Source organism: Poeciliopsis prolifica, unplaced genomic scaffold, assembly GCF_027474105.1.
Source record: "Poeciliopsis prolifica strain line A6 unplaced genomic scaffold, Auburn_PproV2 SCAFFOLD136, whole genome shotgun sequence".
In the NCBI taxonomy this organism is placed as follows: Eukaryota; Metazoa; Chordata; class Actinopteri; order Cyprinodontiformes; family Poeciliidae; genus Poeciliopsis; species Poeciliopsis prolifica.
This window is the reverse complement of record NW_026562511.1, coordinates 72,396-95,021: the sequence shown is the minus strand read 5'-3', so window position 1 is coordinate 95,021 and position 22,626 is coordinate 72,396. Positions and strand designations below refer to the sequence as shown.

Here is a 22,626-nt window from a genome sequence, read left to right as displayed (position 1 = left end):
CTTCCTATTAAATGTGATCTTAATGGGAGCAACTGGGATGGAACTGGGATGGAACTGGGATGGAACTGGGAATGAATTGGGATGGAACTGGGATGGAACTGGGATGGAACTGGGATGGAACTGGGATTGAACTGGGATGGAACTGGGATGGAACTGGGATGGAACTGGGATGGAACTGGGATTGAACTGGGATGGAACTGGGATGGAACTGGGATTGAACTGGGATTGAACTGGGATTGAACTGGGATGGAACTGGGATGGAACTGGGATGGAACTGGGATTGAACTGGATGAAACTGGGATGGAACTGGGATGGAACTGGGACACATGGTGAAGGAAGGACACAGTGTTTGGCCCAAAAACCTTGAAATCAAAGGAAGAAAGAAATAAAAATCCTGGTGAAATTGACCTGAATTAAACTTTAATCTAAGTGACACATTAGCACTAAATAATTCAAATCCATAAATGAAACAAACTGGTTGGCATTTTGGGTCAGCAAAGGCTAACATCAGTCAAACTGTATTGATCATTGAGGAACATTTAAAATAACATGTTAATGTAAATAAAACCTTTTTAATCTAAACTCCTTTTTACAGTGTTATATGTAGAGCAGCACCAGCCTCATGTCGGCCCTCGGTTTTGATCGAAGGTCTGAATGGACCAGAATAATGAATAATCCGAGTTTTGGGAATGAATGAAAGATTTCCGGTTCATTAATGAATCATCTTGTAAACATGAGCAGCAGCAGCCCGATGAAAACCAGGCTGTGGTTTCCCTGCATCCAATCAGGTTGGCTTTGGTTCCCTGATCAATGATGACGATGAAGAATCACCATCATCATCCTCAGTGTGAAGCTGGCCACCGTCTGCTCTTCCAGCCGCTCTAAACATTAGCAGCTTTTAGCTCCTGCTAACTTATTCACAGAAGTCACTTTCCTCTGGTATGGAGACAACAAACACTTCACCATGCAGTAATGCTAACACTGGATGTAGCATTAGCTGCTACCTCAATGGAGCATGCTAACAGCTCTAATCTTGCTAAGCTAGCTTAGCTTAGCATCAGGAAGCATTTTACCGTCGGTTTGCTCCGTTATTCTCAGTAAATTTCCTTCATTGTCTTCAGTGTTAGACAGCATTAATCTCTCTTTGTCACATTTCTGCTTCTCACTAGAGGTGGGCGGATCCATCCCAGTATTGATCACATCGGTACCAATATTGATCATATTGATATTGAAGGAAATATTAAAGTGCTTCATCTGAATCTGTCCCACACCAGACTGGAGCGTCTCCACCTTTCATTCATTTATTTACCTCCATTTGCTTCAGCAGCAAAACATTTCAACTAAAGTTCAATATTCTGACAGCCTGAAATATGAAAATAATTTATTTTAATGGAAAAATGTTTGAGAAATAATATTCTGCCTTTTTGACATCAGGATGTTTGTTAGGCAAATAAATGATGAATGAAAATAATTGTTAACGTATCAATGAATCATTTTGACAGAGAAAACAAACCTTAAAGTCTTGACTTTAGTGACTGAACTCTGCAGGATCTCACACAGACGCTTCATCCCAGAGTCTGAAACGGTTCCCTCCATGTTGATCTCATTTATTTCCACTTCAGTCAGATGTTGGTTGGACTGCAGAGCTGAGGCCAGAGAAGAACAGCTGATCTCTGACAAACTGCATTTCTTCAACCTGGATAAAGAATAAAAGATGTGAGCTGAACCAGCAGGATGCAGGTTAAAACTGAAATATCAAGAAATTAATAATAAAATGTAGAAAATTAATTTCACTGAATGTTAAAGTGAAACATGATGAACTGATGTTTAATATTTGATCCAGTAAAACTGGTTTATAGAGTCCAAACCAGCAGAACCAGAACATGTTATTATGACGTGTTGTTAGAATGTTTCAGTGGTTCTGGTCGGGAATTAAAATGGACTTTCAGAACCAAAGTGACATCAGAGCCTGAGGAAAGTTAGATGGGAATGCCTTCGATGTGCAGCTGGAGGTCAGAGGTCAGATTCTGATTTACAGAAACAGTTTGATCTGAATGACTTCAATGAATCGATCAATATTGGTATTGATCCATGATAGCAGGACTGGCTGAACATCAATCAGCACAAAATATAAAGTCTGTTTTCCACAGATGGAGAATTTCAGTCTGGAAAGTTTCTTCCTGAAAACTGTTGGTGCACATAAAGTTCAGCTTCCTATTAAATGTGATCTTAATGGGAGCAACTGGGATGGAACTGGGATGGAACTGGGAATGAATTGGGATGGAACTGGGATGGAATTGGGATTGAACTGGGATGGAACTGGGATTGAACTGGGATTGAAATGGGATGGAACAGGGATGGAACTGGGATGGAACTGGGATTGAAATGGGATGGAACAGGGATTGAACTGGGATGGAACTGGGATTGAACTGGGATTGAAATGGGATGGAACAGGGATGGAACTGGGATTGAACTGGGATGGAACTGGGATGGAACTGGGATTGAACTGGGATGGAACTGGGATGGAACTGGGATGGAACTGGGATGGAACTGGGATGGAACTGGGATTGAAATGGGATGGAACTGGGATGGAACTGGGATGGAACTGGGATGGAACTGGGATGGAACTGGGATTGAACTGGGATGGAACTGGGATTGAACTGGGATGCAACTGGGATTGAACTGGGATGGAACTGGGAATGAATTGGGATGGAACTGGGATGGAACTGGGATGGAACTGGGATGGAACTGGGATTGAACTGGGATGGAACTGGGATTGAACTGGGAATGAACTGGGAATGAACTGGGATGGAACTGGGATGAAACTGGGATGGAACTGGGATGGAACTGGGACACATGGTGAAGGAAGGACACAGTGTTTGGCCCAAAAACCTTGAAATCAAAGGAAGAAAGAAATAAAAATCCTGGTGAAATTGACCTGAATTAAACTTTAATCTAAGTGACACATTAGCACTAAATAATTCAAATCCATAAAAGAAACAAACTGGTTGGCATTTTGGGTCAGCAAAGGCTAACATCAGTCAAACTATTGATCATTGAGGAACATTTAAAATAACATGTTAATGTAAATAAAACCTTTTTAATCTAAACTCCTTTTTACAGTGTTATATGTAGAGCAGCACCAGCCTCATGTCGGCCCTCGGTTTTGATCGAAGGTCTGAATGGACCAGAATAATGAATAATCCGAGTTTTGGGAATGAATGAAAGATTTCCGGTTCATTAATGAATCATCTTGTAAACATGAGCAGCAGCAGCCCGATGAAAACCAGGCTGTGGTTTCCCTGCATCCAATCAGGTTGGCTTTGGTTCCCTGATCAATGATGAGGATGAAGAATCACCATCATCATCCTCAGTGTGAAGCTGGCCACCGTCTGCTCTTCCAGCCGCTCTAAACATTAGCAGCTTTTAGCTCCTGCTAACTTATTCACAGAAGTCACTTTCCTCTGGTATGGAGACAACAAACACTTCACCATGCAGTAATGCTAACACTGGATGTAGCATTAGCTGCTACCTCAATGGAGCATGCTAACAGCTCTAATCTTGCTAAGCTAGCTAAGCTTAGCATCAGGAAGCATTTTACCGTCGGTTTGCTCCGTTATTCTCAGTAAATTTCCTTCATTGTCTTCAGTGTTAGACAGCATTAATCTCTCTTTGTCACGTTTCTGCTTCTCACTAGAGGTGGGCGGATCCATCCCAGTATTGATCACATCGGTACCAATATTGATCATATTGATATTGAAGGAAATATTAAAGTGCTTCATCTGAATCTGTCCCACACCAGACTGGAGCGTCTCCACCTTTCATTCATTTATTTACCTCCATTTGCTTCAGCAGCAAAACATTTCAACTAAAGTTCAATATTCTGACATCCTGAAATATGAAAATAATTTATTTTAATGGAAAAATGTTTGAGAAATAATATTCTGCCTTTTTGACATCAGGATGTTTGTTAGGCAAATAAATGATGAATGAAAATAATTGTTAACGTATCAATGAATCATTTTGACAGAGAAAACAAACCTTAAAGTCTTGACTTTAGTGACTGAACTCTGCAGGATCTCACACAGACGCTTCATCCCAGAGTCTGAAACGGTTCCCTCCATGTTGATCTCATTTATTTCCACTTCAGTCAGATGTTGGTTGGACTGCAGAGCTGAGGCCAGAGAAGAACAGCTGATCTCTGACAACCTGCAGTCCTTCAACCTGGATAAAGAATAAAAGATGTGAGCTGAACCAGCAGGATGCAGGTTAAAACTGAAATATCAACAAATTAATAATAAAATGTAGAAAATTAATTTCACTGAATGTAAAAGTGAAACATGATAAACTGATGTTTAATATTTGATCCAGTGAAACTGGTTTATAGCGATAAAACTAGCGTGTTATTAAGACGTGTTGTAACGTTTCAGTGGTTCTGTGGATCTTCTAAAACGGCTCCAAAAACTGACTAGAAATATTAAACTGAAGTTTTAAAAATGGCTGTAAATATATTTAATATAAAAGCAGGTTGAAGCTGATGCATATGTGTGATTTCTCATTCAGGTTGATGTCGGTTTAATTTCCTTTAATGCAGCAGTGAAACCAGATGCAGCCAAAAGTCAGAGCAGAAGAAAAACTGCTGAGTTTTTCCTGAACTCATATTGAGGCTCAGCTTCTCCGACTCTCAGGATCTTTAGATGCTGTTTGCCTGCAAAGACTTTTTGGACAAAAACTGACTTTCCTCCAACTTACTGAAACAGTTTCCTCTCATTCATCAAGAATTTCCTCCACAAGCTATTTTTCATTTTCATATTTAATTTCCAAAACAGACTGACTGTTATAGAGAGTCAGTCTGTTATAGACTGACTCTCTATAACAGTTTATTATAGAGCCTTCGCCTCTGAGGCCTCAGTCCTTGATGTGGAGGTCACAGTGTTGACCTTTGACCCATGTTGATGTTTCATAAAGATCTTCCTGTGGATCTACTGGGAAATAAAAACCACTGGAGATAAACGAAGCCTGTTTGCATGATCACACATGTTGCAGACGTTCATCATCATTTTGTTCACATGAAGCCGTTGCAGAAACTTTGTCTTGTTATAAAACACCAGAGATCATCCATTTCACTCTGGATGTAAAGATGTGAGTCAGAAATAGAAATAAATCAGTCTGAGCGTCTGAATCTCCTCCAAACTAAAAACTAAACTCATTCATTTACATTATTTCCCTTGTTTTTGCTCATCAGTTTAAAACATTATGAACTGATGATTCAATATTCAATAATCTGAAACAAGAAAATAATTCACCTTCAGGATAAAATATTTCAGAAACTACACTGTAAAAGCAGAATGTTGTCTAATTCATACAGAAACTACATTAGAACAAAATTAAACCAATGATTGAATGATTTTCTTGGATTAACAGAGAAAACGAACCTCAGAATCTCCAGATTACTGGCTGAACTCTTCAGGCCTTCACACAGACGCTCCACTGCAGACGTTTCCAGTTCTTGTCTTATTTCCAGTTCAGTCAGATGTTGGTTGGATTTCAGAGCTGAAGCCACAACGTCAAACTCAGCATCAGAGAGTTTACAGCCACCAAGTCTGATTGGAGAAGAAATGAAGCAGTTCTAGTTCATTCAGCTCATTCACATAAACCCAATTTAAATACAATAACAGTGATGTCATCATCTGATCCTCAGTTTGACCCGATTGAGATTCTCTGTGGTTCTGATTCATGTTCTCAGAACAACTGAAGGTTCTGGTTCTGGATGCAGAGTGTAACCCGGTTAGGATTAACCCAACCCTAACCGGGTTACAAGATCAGAACCAGAACCAGAACCTGAGAGTCTGGAAGGTTGATACAACAACAGCAGATCTTTGATGTATTGTGGTGCTAAACCGTTCAGTGATTTATAAACTAACAACAGTATTTTAAAATCTATTCTTTGAGCTACAGGGAGCCAGTGGAGAGACTTTAAAACTGCTGTTATGTCTCTATCTTCCTGGTTTTAGTGAGAACAGGAGCAGCAGCTTCTGGATCAGCTGCAGCTGGAGGATTGATTTGTTGGACAGGCCTGTGAAGACGCTGTTACAATAATCAATGTGACTAAAGATAAACGCATGGATGAGTTTCTCTAGATCTGGCTGAGACATTAGTCCTCTAATCCTGGAGACGTTCTTCAGGTGATAGAAGGCCGACTTTGTAACCATCTTTACAAACCCACTAAATCCACTGAAGAAATGTTCAAAGTTTCAAATATATTACTGGCTGATTGGATTTTTCATAGGAAACAGTTCAGAGTTTTCAATTGATTTCAATGGAGCATAAAAACTGATAAAAATATTTTGTAAAAACCAAAAGCTGCAGCACAGCTGATGAGCTCAACATTTAGACGTTTGAATGTTTGAAATAGTCTAAAGCAGGAGTGGCCAACCTTTCTATCACCATGGACCGGTCAAGACTTGGCAATCTCTCTGCGGCCCGGCGGTTTGGGGGAGTTTATGAGGGGGGGGGGGGGGGGCCATCAAATCAAACTTCTGCATGTCGGTGTTTCTGCTAAAGCCTTTTTATGCCCCAATTTTCCCTTTGCCACCATCTTACAACGTCCTGCAGTGCATGGTGTCAACATCGTCTTGTGGGATTTTCCCTGACTGAACGCAGCCTGGTCAATGTGACAGGAGCCAATCAGAACGCGCGGTGACCTAAGATATGTGGAAATGTTTATTATATGTGTTTATGTTTATTCAGTTAAAATGTTAACTATGATGAATCATAGAGCAGCTGCTCCTTTTCTTCTTTTATTGCTTAAAATGATCCACAAACTATCACTGCTGCTCCTGCATCATGTTATTATTCTGAATTCATTATGGGATGTTGGGGTTTTACTGGATCTTCTTCTGGAACCGGGGCGTTCAGTGGAACTGGTTCTACTGCATCAGAACCGGTTCTGGTGCCGTGTTGCTCCTGGACCCACAAACCGACCGAACCTGTTGGACTTTTATTGGCTCTGATGTCACAGAGGTTTGGTGTAACCCAGTACAAAACTCAAGGTGTTTGTAATGAGTTAAGTTCATAGGAGTGATAATTTAGAAAATGTCAAGCATGTTTGCTTAAATATGTTAAAATTGTTATTAATAACTGTTAACTGAAAACTGTACTTACAGGTTCTTTAAAAAAGTAATCTTCACCATATTTTATCTTGAAGGGCTCATTATTTTGAAGGGCTCATATTTGTAAGAGGAAGTGAGGTAGAGAACTTGACTGGTGCCACCTGAAGCTGATTGGAAACACCTGCATGCAGCAACTCTGACGAAGGTGGTTTGGTCACGGGAAGCTGGAAGTGGAGGAGAGGTTTCTTGGCACAATCTGGGCTGTGAGTGGATCTAGATGGCTGGTAGTAGTGGAGGGTGTTCAGATGAAGATAGTATGGAAATAGGTTGGTCTCTGGTAGAAAGTAAGAAAGGGGGAGGAGGGAAGGATGAATACAGGCAAAAGGATGATGGAGGATGAAGAGGAAAACATTGAGACAAGAAAGAAAATAATGATGGAGACTTTAAAGTGATTTTGAAGTTCAGAACTGGACAGGACTTGATTGGGGTGAGCCCAATCACACTATCAAATGGATTTAAAAAAATTATTGGAGATGTGGAATTAGCTAAAGTTTTAAGAGATGGAAGCCTTCTGATTATCTATAGGAATGCTGAACAAAAGAATAAAGCACTAAAAATACAAACAATCTGCAAAAGAGAAGTAATGGAGAGGAAAGAGAAGCAAAAGGGGTGATTTCAGGAATTCCTTTAGGAGAAAACTTGGACGAGTTAAAGAAAGTAATAAATGGAGGTTTTAGGTATCAAATGACTGCAGGCCTTTAGAAATGGGGAGAGAATGGATAGCACTTCTGTGCTATTAGAATTCAAGGATAAAGTAAAACCGGATAAGGTAATGATTGGATACTTGAGCCTCAATGTAAGAAATTATATCCCACCACCTATGAGATGTTACAAATGCCAGAGATATGGCCATACAGTAAATGTATGCAATGGAAAACAAAGATGTGGTAGGTGTGGAGGGGAACACGCTTATGAGGAGTGTGGAGAGAATCCGATAAAATGTTGTAACTGTGGAGGGGATCATACCGCAGCATATGCAGGATGTTTGGTGAAGAAAGAAGCGGCGGAAATTAAAAAACTGAAAACAGAGAAGAGAATGTCTTATGCAGAAGCAGTAAAGGAGGTGAAAAGTACAGGGATTAGTCAGAGAGCAAAAGTAGAAAAGAAGAATGAGGCAGATAAAAATCAAAACATTATCACGCTAGAAAAACTGATCCCGTTCCTGGCTTATATTATAAACTGTTCCGAACAGGCGAGAACTAAGACTGAAAAAATAAAAATTACAGTAAAAGCAGCAGCAAGATTCTTTAGTGTTAAAGATCTGTCATGGGAGAGAATTCAAGATGAGCTCAGACAAGGAGAGGGTCAGGAGAAAGTGAGGCAAATCAAATAGTTATATAATTCTAATATTGCAATGGAATGCTAGAAGTCTAATAGCTAATGGTCAGCAGTTTAAAGGTTTTATTAATAGATTGAATGAGAAACCAGATATTATATATGTATCCAAGAAACTTGGTTGAAACCAACGTTACAGTTTAACATTAATGGACATTAATGGATAGTACAATAGGAAGTGATCATTATGGATTAGTTTAACCCTAACCCTATTAATGGAAATGGAGGAGGATGTGCCATATTTATAAAAGAAACAATCAAATTTATCAAATTACAAAAACACGGAACTGGAGATTAATGGGGTTAAAGTGTGGACAAAGCATGGAAGTATAAAAATGATAAATTATTATAACCCGAAATACCCATGTCACCAAGATTATGCTTACTGGGGATCAAACAGTGATACCTAACACTTCAAACAAACTTCTAATATAGAAAACATGGTGGTACAGGTGGGGACTGTGACGGCTGCCAGAATTGTCCTCAGACAATGGAAATCACTGACTGCCCCAAATATCAAAGGTTGGTTGGGATTGATGCTTGAAATAGTGTCATATGAACGAATGCTGGCTAAGCTGAATGATGATTTAGAAAACTTTAAGAAATCCTGGAACAACTTTCTTTCTTGCAATGTCGGGTCAAGTAAACCCCTTTGAGAATCTGGTGTTGTGAAAATATTACTTCTTATAAACCTTTGGTTGGTAGGGTTGACTATGCTCATACCGAGGATGCCTTTATGTCAATTTTCCCTGAAAATTTTATTGATTTGATGTGTGCAGACCTGGATGCCTTTTTTTTGTTTGTTTGTTTGCCTTTTAAGTTCTCAATGTGGGGTTATGAGGTGGGATCGGGAAGGGTTGAATATTTGTATTTGTGTTCTGAAAAAATAATAAAAACTTTAATAATAAAAAAATTATTATAACCCTTGTAAGAAAATAGATAAATTAAAAATAGAAAACATTTCTCGGCATTGGGGAGAAAAGTTAATTTGGTGTGGGGACTTTAATGCACATAGCACTTTATGGGGTGAGAAAGATGATTATAATGGGGGATTTTAGAAGGAATTATTGAAGAAAAAGAATTGGTCGTGTTAAATAATGGGGAAGGAACTCGGTTGGACCTGATAAATGGTAAGGAATCTGCTATTGATATCACTCTGGTATCCCCATGTGTGGCAGATAGTTGTAATTGGAAAATATATAAAAATAGTACAATAGGAAGTGATCATTATCCAATATTTATTGAGGTTGAAATAGACATGGTAGAAGGACAGGTAAATAGTCAAGGGAGATGGAGGTTTAGAGACACTAATTGGGAAAAATATAAAGTTATGAGTGAAGATAGGTTGATAAGTATAGATATAAATAAACCAATAAATGATTTAAATCTAGAAGTCAGTAAGAGTATTTTTGATATGGCAAAAGAAGTAATACTAAAAAGTAAAGGGTTTAAGAAGAAGAAGATAGTTCCTTGGTGGAACCCAGAATGTTCGATGGCGGTTAAATTAAGGAATAAGGCTTTTAAAACACTTAAGAAAGCTATTTGTTTCCAAAATTTAATAAACTATAAGAGAAAACAAGCAGAAGTCAGAAGGAAGATAAGAAATGCAAAAAAGAGTTATTGGAGTAAGTATTGTGAATCGTTAGGAAAAACCACTGCGTTAGACAGAGTGTGGGACACAATCAAGAAAATATCAGGAAAATCAAAAGAACATGATTTTCCGATACTTAAAAGTAATGACAATATGATTATTGATAAAGATAAGTCTGAATTGTTAGTAAAAGTCTTAGCTAAAGTACATAGCAATGGAAATCTTAGTAATAAAGAGAAAGAAGGAAGGGAAATGACACTAAAAAGGTATAATGAAAGGATACATGAGGATAGAGAGGATAATGATACTATAAATATGAAATTTTCAATGATAGAATTAAATAAAGCATTAAAGAACACAAAAAATTCAACATCTGGGGAAGATCGGATTAATTATATTATGCTAAAAAATCTGAGTGAAAAGAGTAAAGTGATATTATTAGAATTATATAATAAAATATGGGAAGAAGGAGTTCTGCCGGATAAGTGGAAAGAATCAATTATCATTCCTATTTGTAAACCAGGTAAAGATCCGCAGCTAACTGAGAGTTATAGGCCAATAGCTTTAACATCTTGTATTGGAAAGTTAATGGAGAAGATGGTGAATAATAGATTAATTTATTTCTTAGAATCGAAAGGGAAATTAAAGTCATATCAATATGGGTTCAGGAAAGGAAGAAGTACAGCAGATCCCATGGTATATCTAGAACATGAGATTAGGAGAGCACAGGTGAATAAGGAGGTTTTAATGGCAGTGTTCCTGGATATTGAGAAAGCATATGATATGTTGTGGAAGGGAGGACGCTGATTAAAATTAGGCAAATAGGGTTAAGAGGTAAGATATATAAATGGATTAAAATTTTTTAACTGATAGAAGTATAAGAGTAAAAATAGATAACGAAGTAAGTTCAAAATATTTAACTGAAAATGGTACTCCTCAAGGAAGTATTATAAGTCCCATGTTATTACAATAATGATTAATGATATTTTTAGTAAAATCCAAAACGAGTTTGGAGTGACTATATGCAGATGATGGTCTAGTATGGAAGAGGGGGAAAAATATAAAGTTTATAAATAATAAAGTGCAAGAAGAGTTACATAGTGTAGAAGCTTGGGCTTTAGAATGGGGATTTAGAATTTCAATTTCAAATCCAAATTTGTAACTTTTACTACTAGGAGAATAAATACGGATGTAAGATTAAAACTATATGATAAGGATGTGGAACGGATAGATCAGATTAAATATTTAGGAGTATGGTTTGATAAAAAAACTTACATGGAAAATGCATGTTAGTAAAAATTGTGGAGAAAAGTAAAAGATTTTAAATATTATGAGATGTTTAAGAGGCAAAGATTGGGGCACTGGTAGGAAAGCTTTAAAAATAATATATATTGGACTTATTAGGTCAGAAATTGATTATGGTTTTTAACTACGTGTTTAGAATTTCTTAGAAGCACAGGTATTATGGAGAGGCTATAGAGAGTATACAGTTAGGGCCAGAAATATTTGGACAGTAACACAATATTTGTGAGTTGGGCTCTGCATGCCACCGCATGGATTTGAAATGAAACCTCTACAAACAGAATTCAAGTGCAGATTGTAACGTTTAATTTAAAGGGTGAACAAAAATATGTGATAGAAAATGTAGGAATTGTACACATTTGTTTACAAACACTCCACATTTTAGGAGCTCAAAAGTAATTGGACATATAAACATAACCCAAACAAAAAAGTTTTTCTCAATATTTTGTTGCGAATCCTTTGGAGGCAATCACTGCCTTAAGTCTGGAACCCATGGACATCACCAAACGCTGGGTTTCCTCCTTCTTAATGCTTTCCCAGGCCTTTACAGCCGCAGCCTTCAGGTCTTGCTTGTTAGTGGGTCTTTCCGTTGAAGTCTGGATTTGAGCAAGTGAAATGCATGCTCAATTGGGTTAAGATCTGGTGATTGACTTGGCCATTGCAGAATATTCCACCTTTTGCTCTCATGAACTCTGGGTAGCTTTGGCTGTATGCTTGGGGTCATTATCCATCTGTACTGTGAAGCGCCGTCCAATCAACTTTGCAGCATTTGGCTGAATCTGGGCTGACAGTATATCCCGGTACACTTCAGAATTCATCCGGCTACTCTTGTCTGCTGTTATGTCATCAATAAACACAAGTGACCCAGTGCCATTGAAAGCCATGCATGCCCATGCCATCACGTTGCCTCCACATGTTTTACAGAGGATGTGGTGTGCCTTGGATCATGTGCCGTTCCCTTTCTCTCCAAACTTTTTTCTTCCCATCATTCTGGTACAGGTTGATCTTTGTCTCATCTGTCCATAGAATACTTTTCCAGAACTGGGCTGGCTTCTTGAGGTGATTTTGGGCAAATTTAACTCTGGCCTGTCTATTTTGGAATTGATGAATGGTTTGCATCTACATGTGAACCCTTTGTATTTGCTTTCATGGAGTCTTCTCTTACTGTGACTTAGAGACAGATACACCTACTTCCCTGAGAGTGTTCTGGACCTCAGTTGATGTTGTGAACTGGTCCTTCTTCACCAAAGAAAGTATGCGGTGATCATCCACCACCGTTGTCTTCCGTGGACGCCCAGGCCTTTTTGAGTTCCCAAGCTCACCAGTCAATTCCTTTTTCCTCAGAATGTACCAGACTGTTGATTTTGCTACTCCAAGCATGTCTGCTATCTCTCTGATGGATCTTTTCCTTTTTTTCAGCCTCAGGATGTTCTGCTTCACCTCAATTGAGAGCTCCTTTGACCGCATGTTGTCTGGTCACAGCAACAGCTTCCAAATGCAAAACCACACCTGGAAACAACCCAGACCTTTTAACTACTTACTTGATTACAGGTTAACGAGGGAAAGGCCTTTTGAGTTACTTGCAGCCTTTGGAGTCCATTGTCCAATTACTTTTGGTCTCTTGAAAAAGAGGAGGCTCTGCATTACAGAGCTATGATTCCTAAACCCTTTCTCCTATTTGGATGTGGAAACTCTCATATTGCAGCTGGGAGTGTGCACTTTCAGCCCATATTATATATAAATTGTATTTCTGAACATATTTTGTCAACAGCTAAAATAACAAAACCTGTGTCACTGTCCAAATATTTCTGGCCCTAACTGTACATCTGGTCCATACTCCAGTCCAGAAGGTGGCGGTAATGCACCTAAAAGTTGTTTGCCAACCGCCATTAACAAGAAGAAGAAGAAGAATAAGAAGAGATTTTTTTTTTTTTACCAAAACATTTATTTACAATAATAAAAAAACAATTTTCTTTTTTTGTTGTTTTACAATAATCCTATGTCATACATTACAAAACAAATACATTATAATAAAACGTCAGTATAAATTAGTTCATTATTTTCTGAAATGATGCACAACACTTTGTCACATCCCCATAACTCTAAAAACCTTTGCACATTCCCAGTGGCTCTGTGGAAAGCAAACTCCAACTTCAGCCTCGCCTTGATGTTTACCTTCCACAGAGCCACAACATCAACTTGAGGTCCATCCTGCATCTTGTCTCTTCGAGTTATATATATAGCTAATTTGCCTCGGATAATAAATAATTTAAAAGCCTTGACTTAAAACTAGTCGCTTTACTATGACGTACTCCGTTAATAAATAGTGCATCGGTAAAAATCATTTTAAAAAGACTAAAAACAGTCGATAAAAACTAAAAAAGACTATCAAACGTGTGCAATCTATAAAAACATGAAAACACTCTGACAACCTACAAAATGGACACTCATTTATAAAACCAGGACTAACCACCAATAAAAACGCGTTGGTGGCTATAGCGCCATGGAGTATCCTCCACTGGAGGTCGCCAATCTTTTTTCTAATCGGCGGTTTGTGCATTGTCCTCCAGTGGATTGGTTGTCCTTTCAGTCTTTCAACCCACACGCTGACGTCCCTCTTTCGAAGCGTTCTCTTGTTTAGAAATTTCACACAGTTTTTATATAAAGTCTTTGGTGCCACTTTGCACAAATCCATTTCTGAGTCCATGGTCTTTAGCAGAGGACTGCTTGTTTTCTGGCTTTAGACATTATTTTCTTTAACCTAAAAATTTCTGTGTCTGTGAAACCTGAGTCCTCTTTATGTCTAATGTGATGCCTTGCGGAAAAATAGAAAAGTCTTAAATTTGGGAAATAGCTCTCAAGTTTTATCCTCTGAGACCTTTTGTTTGTTTTAAAAAGGTTCTAAATGTTTCAACCGGGTATCTGGGTTCTCTACTCGTCTGAGATACGGAAGCTTCACTGGTATCTGAGAAATAACTCTCTTCATCACTGCTGTCCGATACCTCTCTCTTCTCCACAACCGGCTTACTTTCCTTCTTACTGGCCTGCACAGCAGCCACCACATTTTTCCTCTTGCTGCGCCGTTTCACCGGGACACAAGCTTCCAGCTCCAGTTCCTCCTCCACCTCACCTGTTTCTCCCTCCACTCCAGCCACTATAAACGACTCCACACTGTCTTTTCTTTGTACCTGTTTCTCCCCTGAACCTCTCCCCCTCGCTCTGATCTCCACACACTCGATGCTCCTCATCACCCCTCACATCCTCCTGTTCTTTCTGCACACCATCACTCTCCTTCCCTACACTTCCACCCACACCACCATTCACCCCGTCACCACACACCACCGTGCTCTCATCCTCTCCTATACTCGCACCATTACCACCGTCCTCCACCGCCTCTTTAACAATGTTTCCTGTCACATCCTCCTCCACCACCGCTGGTTCCCCCGTAGCGGCAGCAGCAGCAGCAGCAGCAGCAGCAGCAGCAGCGGCAGCAGCGGCGGGTTCTCCCGCCGCAACATTAGCAGTGTCTCCCTCCACAACATCCTCCTCACCATTTGTTTTTTTACCCTGCTCAGCGGCAACGGGCTGCTGCTTTGCCGAGTCCGGCTTGGCCAGTTCTGCCTTATCAGGGCACATCTTTATGATGTGGCCCTCCTGCCCACAACCAAAACATTTCATCTGCCCTGATGTGGCAAACAAAACATAATCAAAATCATCTACTCTAACATGGAAGCGCAAATTCATTTCCTCATCCTTTCTGTTCAGTATCATAAATAACTGTCTACGGTGAGAACAACATGTTTCAATAGCGGTGATTTACACCCGGAAAGGACTTTTTCACCGGCGACACCACCTTTCCGTGTCTCGACAGTTCTTTAATCAAAAATTCATCACTGATGAAAGGAGGTACGTTTGACAACATTATCTTAGTGGATGGTAACGTGAGCGGTGAAACTTGTAAAAACAACCCATTCACCGAAACACCCTTTTCCACCACCTGCTGTGCATGTTCCACCTTCTCCACAAACAACACCACTGCCCCATTCATACGTGCAGCCGACTTTATATTCCCGTGCCCAATGATCTCACCCACCGCCAAACAAACTTCCTCCACGATGCACGGAGAACCAGCACCCACCAATGCTGCCGTCAGACGCCAGCAAGCCAGGCACGCCCAACGGCCACACCCCAAACAAACGAACAAAAACCCCTTAAAACGTGATAAAACTAAACACAAGAAAAAACAATTAAACAAGTAAACTAAACACCCAGAAAAACAGTAAGAAAAAGACAAAGAAAAGATATACAATCACTCGAACTTGACTGGTCCATGGTTGGCTGAGGGTCAGGAAGGAGAGGAGAGAAAAGAGAGAGACAGGAAGTGAAAGGGAGGAACCAGGTGACAGAGGGCAGTTGGAAAGTAGAGCTGGTCGAGGTCGGAGGAGACGGTTGGAGGAAGAAGGCTGAAAAACAAATTACAAATTGAAATTGTAAAAGGCGGATTGAGCATAAACTGGTATGTGAATGGTTCGGTTGGTAATGGAGTTAGGAGATGAGGAAGATATGGATTTTGATGGGTGGACGCCAGTGGGGAGAGGAAGAGGGAGAGGAAGAAACAAAATAGATGAAAGAAAAGAAATTGGTGAAAGTCAAGGAAGTAAACGAGAACTGGAAGAAAGTAGCTCAGAGGAAGAAAGGATAGTTAGGAGGAAAGGTGTGCGGGAGGAATTTAAAATAATATTAAAACTTAAAAATGAGGAAGGACAAGATAACATTCGCCCCATTGTGGTGTCAAGAGAGAATAAAAAAGAAAATTGGAGATGTTGAAATGGTAAAAATGTTGAGAGATGGGAATCTGTTGGTGGTTTGTAAAAACGAAGAACAAAAGAACAAGACTCTAAACGTGGAAATATTTGTAAAAAGAATGTGTTGGAGAAAAGAATCATTGGAGAAAATAAAAAAACTAGAGGAGTGATTTATGGGATCCCTCTAGATGAAGATCTTGATAAAATCAAGAAAAGTGTAGTTGGTGCAAAAGTGAATAACTTAAAGAGATTGTCCAAAACAATAAACCGGGAGAGAGTGGGGAGTCTGTCAATACTCATGGAATTCGAAGAGAAAGAATTACCACTAAACATCAAAATAGGTTATCTCAGTTTTCAGGTCAGGCCTTATATCCCTCCACCGCTTCGTTGCTTTAAATGTCAAAGATATGGACACATAGCAGCAGTTTGCAAAGGAAAGCAGAGATGTCCAAAATGGAGAAGATCACAAATTAGAAGAATATAAAGAAGAAGTACAAGAAAAATGTTGTAATTGTGGAGGGAATCATAGAGTTACATATGGAGATGTGAAGTCAGAAAAAGAAGTCACACAGATTAAAATGACTAAAAATATAAGCTATGCAGAGGCAGTTAAAATGTGAAAGAACAGAAAATAAGAGAGATTGAAAAAACGAGGCAAATTCCACTGCAAAGTGAGATACAGTCAGAGGAAAAGGTTGTGATATCAGTAGAAAAACTAATATTATTTATGGCATATGTTATCAACTGTACTGACCAAGCCAAGAATAAAACGGAGAAGATTAAATTATAGTGAGGGAGCGGAAAAGTTTTTGGGGTTTAAAGAGGGATCATGGGAGAACAAATAAAAAATTGGAGGTAGACAGGAAGCCAGGAACATCTGGTGGAAATAATTCATGTTTATTACAATGGAATGCAAGAAGTTTGATTGCTAACGGACAGGAACTTAAAAGGATATATTGATAGTCTTGAGGAAAAACCAGAAATTATTTATTCAGGAAACATGGCTAAAAGCAACGTTAGATTTTGTGATTAACGGATATGGTAGTGTAAGAGAGATAGGCAGGAGGGAGAGGAGGTGGATGTGGAATATTTGTAAAAAAAGGATACAATATCAGGTTTTAGGGAAAGGGAAGAACTAGATATATAATAATTGAAATTTGGGAACAAGGTGGTAAAGTTAAAATAATAAATTTTTATAATCCATGTAAATTAGTATCAATTGAAATAATGGATGAATTAACTGAATATTTGGAAGGAAAAGTAATTTGGTGTGGGGATTTTAATGCTAATAGTACATTATGGGGTAAATGTAACGATAGAAATGGGAAAATAATAAAATTAATAGAAAGTAAAAATCTTGTATGTATTAATGATGGGAGGGGAACTAGACTTAATGTAAGAACAGGAATGGAATCAGTTATTGATTTAACAATAGTTTCAAATGGTTTAGCGAGTATTTGTGAATGGATCATTGATAAAAATACAATAGGTAGTGATCATTATCCCATTACAATAAAAGTAGGATTAAATATAAATAATGAAAATATAAAGGTCAATAAAAAATGGGATTTTAATAAAGCAGATTGGATTAAATTCAGATTTTTAAGTCAAATAAAATTAGAAAAAGTGGATATGGAAATGAATATAGATGAAATAAATTTAAAAATTTGTGAGATAATCTTGGAAGCAGCAGATAAATCTATGAAGAAAATAGGGTGTAAAATTATAAGAAAATAGTACCATGGTGGACAAATGAATGTAAAGAAGCAATAAAAGTAAGAAACAAAGCATTTAAGGTATTAAGAGGTAATTCAAAATATGAGAATTTAATTGATTATAAAAGAAAGCAAGCAATAGTAAGGAGAATAATTAAGAATGCAAAAGAGAATATTGGAAAAATTTTGTAGCACAATAGGGAAGGAAACAAAAATAGAAAAAATTTGGAGAATGATTAGAAGAATGAATGGCATTAAAAGAGAATTTGAATATCCTATATTAAAAGTAGATAATATAAATATAATTAAAGATGAAGATAAAGCAGAAATATTGGCAAGAACATTCAGTAAAATCCACAGTTCAGATAATATTAGTGAGGAGGGAAGAAAAGGAAGAGAAAATACAAAAACTCAAATATAAAGATGTGTTGCAGAATGAAGAAGAAGCAAATAACTTGTTAAATGTTGAATTTACAAAAGCTGAATTGAACTCTTCATTTACAAAACTTAAAAATACAGCACCAGGTAAAGATAAAATATGGTATAGAATGATAAGTCAGCTCAGTGAAAAATCTAAAGAGATAATATTGAAATTATATAATAAAATTTGGGAGGAGGGGAAATTACCAATGGAATGGAAAGAATCAATTATAGTACCAATAGCTAAACCAGGGAAAGATAAATCAAAACCAGAAAATTATAGGCCAATAGCTTTAACATCAAACTTATGTAAAATAATAGAAAAAATGATTAACAATAGACTAGTATATTATTTAAATAGTAAGGGGTATATAGTAAATTATCAAAGTGGATTTCGAAAAGGGAGGAGAACTAATGATCCAACAATATGTCTAGAGCATGAAATTAGAAACAAGTAAATAAAGAAAATGTGGTGGCAATATTTTTTGATATAGAAAAAGCGTATGATATGATGTGGGTAGAGGGATTATTAATTAAATTATATAGGTTGGGCATTAAAGGAAAGATATTTCAATGGATTAAAGACTTTTTACTAAATAGGAAAATTCAAGTTAGAATCGGTGAAGTAACATCAGGAGTATATAGAGTAGAAAATGGAACACCACAGGGGAGTATAATAAGTCCCTTATTGTTCTCTATTATGATAAATGATATTTTTAAAGGTATTGATAAAGAAATGGGATGTTCACTCTTTGCGGATGATGGAGCGGTTTGGAAAAGAGGGAAAAATTTAGGTTTTATTGTTAAAAAATTACAAGATGTTATTAATGAGCTAGAGATGGGCATGGCAATGGGGATTTAAGTTTTCAGTTGAAAAAACAAAAGTAATGGTATTTACTAGGAAAAAAATAAACAGGGAAGTAAAATTAAAATTATATAGTCAAGAATTAGAGCAAGTAAAGTGTATAAAATTTTTAGGAGTATGGTTTGATGATAAACTAAAATGGAATGTACATATTCAGAAAGTTGTCGATAAAAGTAAGAAAATCTTAAATATTTTGAGATGCTTGGCTGGCAGTGATTGGGGAGCAGATAGACAATCTTTGAGACAGTTTTATACAGGTATGATAAGAGCTAACATAGATTTTGGTTGTATTGTTTACGGTTCAGCAGCGAAAGTACATTTGGTTAAATTAGATGTAATACAACATCAAGCATTAAGATTATGTTCTGGAGCATTTAAAACCACACCAAGAGCAGCAATGGAAGTAGAGATGGGAGAAATGCCATTAGATTTAAGAAGAATAAGATTGGAAATAAATTACTGGTTAAATTTACAAAGCAATAATTTTGATCATCCGGCTAGGGAAATTTTAAAACCATGTTGGGAAAAAGAAACAAAAGAAATGGGGAGTCTTGGATGGACAATTGAAAACAAAATAAAAGAATTTAACATGAGTAGTCTGGAAATTAGTCATACAACACCAACATCAGTAATACCACTATGGATTCTACCAGAAGCAACAGTAGATATGACAATAATGGAAAAGAAACAGGATAAATCTTTCATCATTGATAGTAGTTCAGTACAGGTGCATTTAAAGAATTATTATCATTATATTCAAATCTATACAGATGCATCAAAAATAACTGGAAAAGTAGGTATAGCGTTTGTAGAACCAGAATTCAATATAAGAATAGAAAAACAAATTACAGACGGATTATCAGTGTACACAGGAGAAATGATGGCAATTCTATTGTCTTTACAATGGGTAGAAGAGATAAAACCATTAAAAACAATAATCTGTTCAGATTCAAGATCTGCATTATTAAGTATTAAAAACAAGCAATCGGATAGTAGAATGGACATTTTATTAGAAATATTTCACACATTATATAGAATCAAAAATATGGGGTGATAGTTAATTTTGTTTGGGTTCCAGCACATATTGGAATAGAAGGAAATGAGAGGGCAGATAAATTAGCAAAAGGGGCAATTCAAAATCCAATTAGCATTAAAGTTAAAACAAGTAAAGCTGAAGGAAAGAGTATAGTTAAGGAAAAACTGACGGAAAAATGGCAGGAAAGGTGGGATGAAGAAATAACAGGAAGATGGTTTATAAGATTCAGAAGATGGTAGGAGAAAGAAGAAAGGGAAGAAGAAATAGAAAAAAGGAAAGAGTGATAACAAGGATAAGATTTGGGCATACAGGACTTAACTAATCACTTTTTAGAATTCAAAAGCATGCAACTGGTAAATGTGAGTATTGTGGAGAATGGGAAACAGTAGAACATGTTATTCTAGAATGTGATAAATATGAAAGAGAGAGGAGATATGAAGAAAGATTTTGAAAGTATTAAGGAAAAATTTAATTTAATAGATATTTTGAGGAAGAGTTTTGAGAGCAAACATATACAAATAGTTATTCGATTTTTAAAGAAAACTAAGATATTCAGTAGAATTTGATAGAGTAGACATAAGAGATAATGTATGGATGATAGTGATGAGTAGAATATAAATATGGATGTAAGTATGTATGTGTAGGTATAAATATAAATATGTTTTTTCTTTTTGTGTGTAGGTGTATGTATGAATATATATAGGTATATATATACAGAGAGAGCGTTAGACCAACACGAGCCACACTCCATACCAGTAAGTGGCGGTAATGCTACTCTGAGTTTGTTGCCAACCGCCAATAAACACAACAAGAAGAAGAAGAAGAAAGGGAGGAACCGCGCGAAAAGAAGAGAAACGTGGCAGAGTTTAGAGAACGTGTTTTATCCATGTTTAGACTTTCAGTTGGACAGTCGCTGAATGTATATTAACACTGTATTCTGTTTAGCCGCTGCTGTGACGGTTCCAGACCGGAGCTCACTGTATCGTAGGTGTAACGCTCGCTGCCGCATCGATGTTCACTAGCACAGTGAATAGCTATTGAGGACGGTAAGCTAACACAGCTAACGGACACTTTAACTAAGGTTTCCGTCGTGGAAGCTTTAGCCAAGCTGAGCCTGGAGCAGCGGGTGGTGGGTATGCTAGGAATCCGTGGCGGGACTGAAGGACTGGATCTGCGTTGGCCTCCTCTATCATTCCTGGACCCTGTGGACTGCCGGACTGGTTGGGGAGCGGAGGACATCTTGCTGGACTGGTTGGGGAGCGGAGGACATCTTGCCGGACTGGTTGGGGAGCGGAGGACATCTTGCCGGACTGGTTGGGGAGCGGAGGACATCTTGCCGGACTGGTTGGGGAGCGGAGGACATCTTGCCGGACTGGATCTGCGGACATCTTGGTGGCTGGAGCTGAGGACGGGTGAGGTGCCGAGGGGGTTTGGGTCTTCACCTGGACCGGGTGCCAAGGCTCAAGCTTCAACGACACATCAGGCCTGCAACGGGTTTTTGTTTGTTTGTTGGGACTACATCTAGTTATTTAATGCCGGCTTTAGCTGAACATTAAAGTGTGGGCCCACATTTATTATTATAGGGTGAAACTAAACAAAAGTTAAGTATTCGCATTTTGTGCATTTGTTAATGTGTTTAATGTTCAACTCTAATTCAAGTGTGTGTTTGATTTATTATAGAACTGTATTTGGAGTATATTATTCCTATTCAAGTCTATATTATTTAGTGAGAAGGAAAGGAAAGTACTAGTGTGTCATTACTCCAAGGTGAGTGAAACTCAACAAAAGGTTAAACATGAGAGTGTAATAGTCATTATTTGTAATTTAATGAGTTTAGTGAACTCAGGGGCCTTTACCTACGTTAGTATAAACTGGGCTACATTGGGAAATCGGCCAACGATCCTTAAACCAACCAGACCTAAAACTCACATCTCCTCTCGACCTCTGACCTCACTCTCTCTGACTCTGGTCGCTATGGTAACGGTTATATATCCCTTCAAAATAAGATGCAGATGCACTACAAAACCAACATTTTAACTCAGGATATCGACTGATGGACCCTGAGCTGTTTCTCCTGCTGGAGACGCTGAAGCGATGCTCAGGGAGACACTGGGTCTCCATGGTGATCTGGTCACCTGACCATGCAGAGCAGCTTGGACTGTGGGAATCAACCCACCGGGACAAACCCATCCTCCTGCCTCTCTGGGCCTGCAGACAAACTTTCCAAAGAATCTGATCTGGTTCTGTTCGTTTTGCTGCTTGTGGATCAATGTTGGCGCCAAAACGCCACCGAGAGAATCCAGTAAAGGATTTTCAAAATAAAAGATCCTCCAGACTCAGATAATACATAAGATGTAAAAATATTTTATTATTTTTGCGCGGCCC

The 22,626-nt window shown here is 38.0% G+C and overlaps 1 protein-coding gene across 1 annotated transcript in view; it reads right to left on the bottom strand.

The window, feature by feature from the left end:
- LOC129355493 (NACHT, LRR and PYD domains-containing protein 12-like) overlaps window positions 1-22,626 on the bottom strand; it is a 72,927-nt gene that overhangs the window by 29,128 nt on the left and 21,173 nt on the right. The window contains exons 7-8 of the mRNA XM_055025085.1: window positions 5,436-5,603; window positions 1,514-1,696 (exon numbers count right to left, since the gene is read on the bottom strand). Coding sequence (XP_054881060.1) covers window positions 1,514-1,696; window positions 5,436-5,603 — 351 coding nt within the window. The remainder of the gene's footprint in view (window positions 1-1,513; window positions 1,697-5,435; window positions 5,604-22,626) is intronic.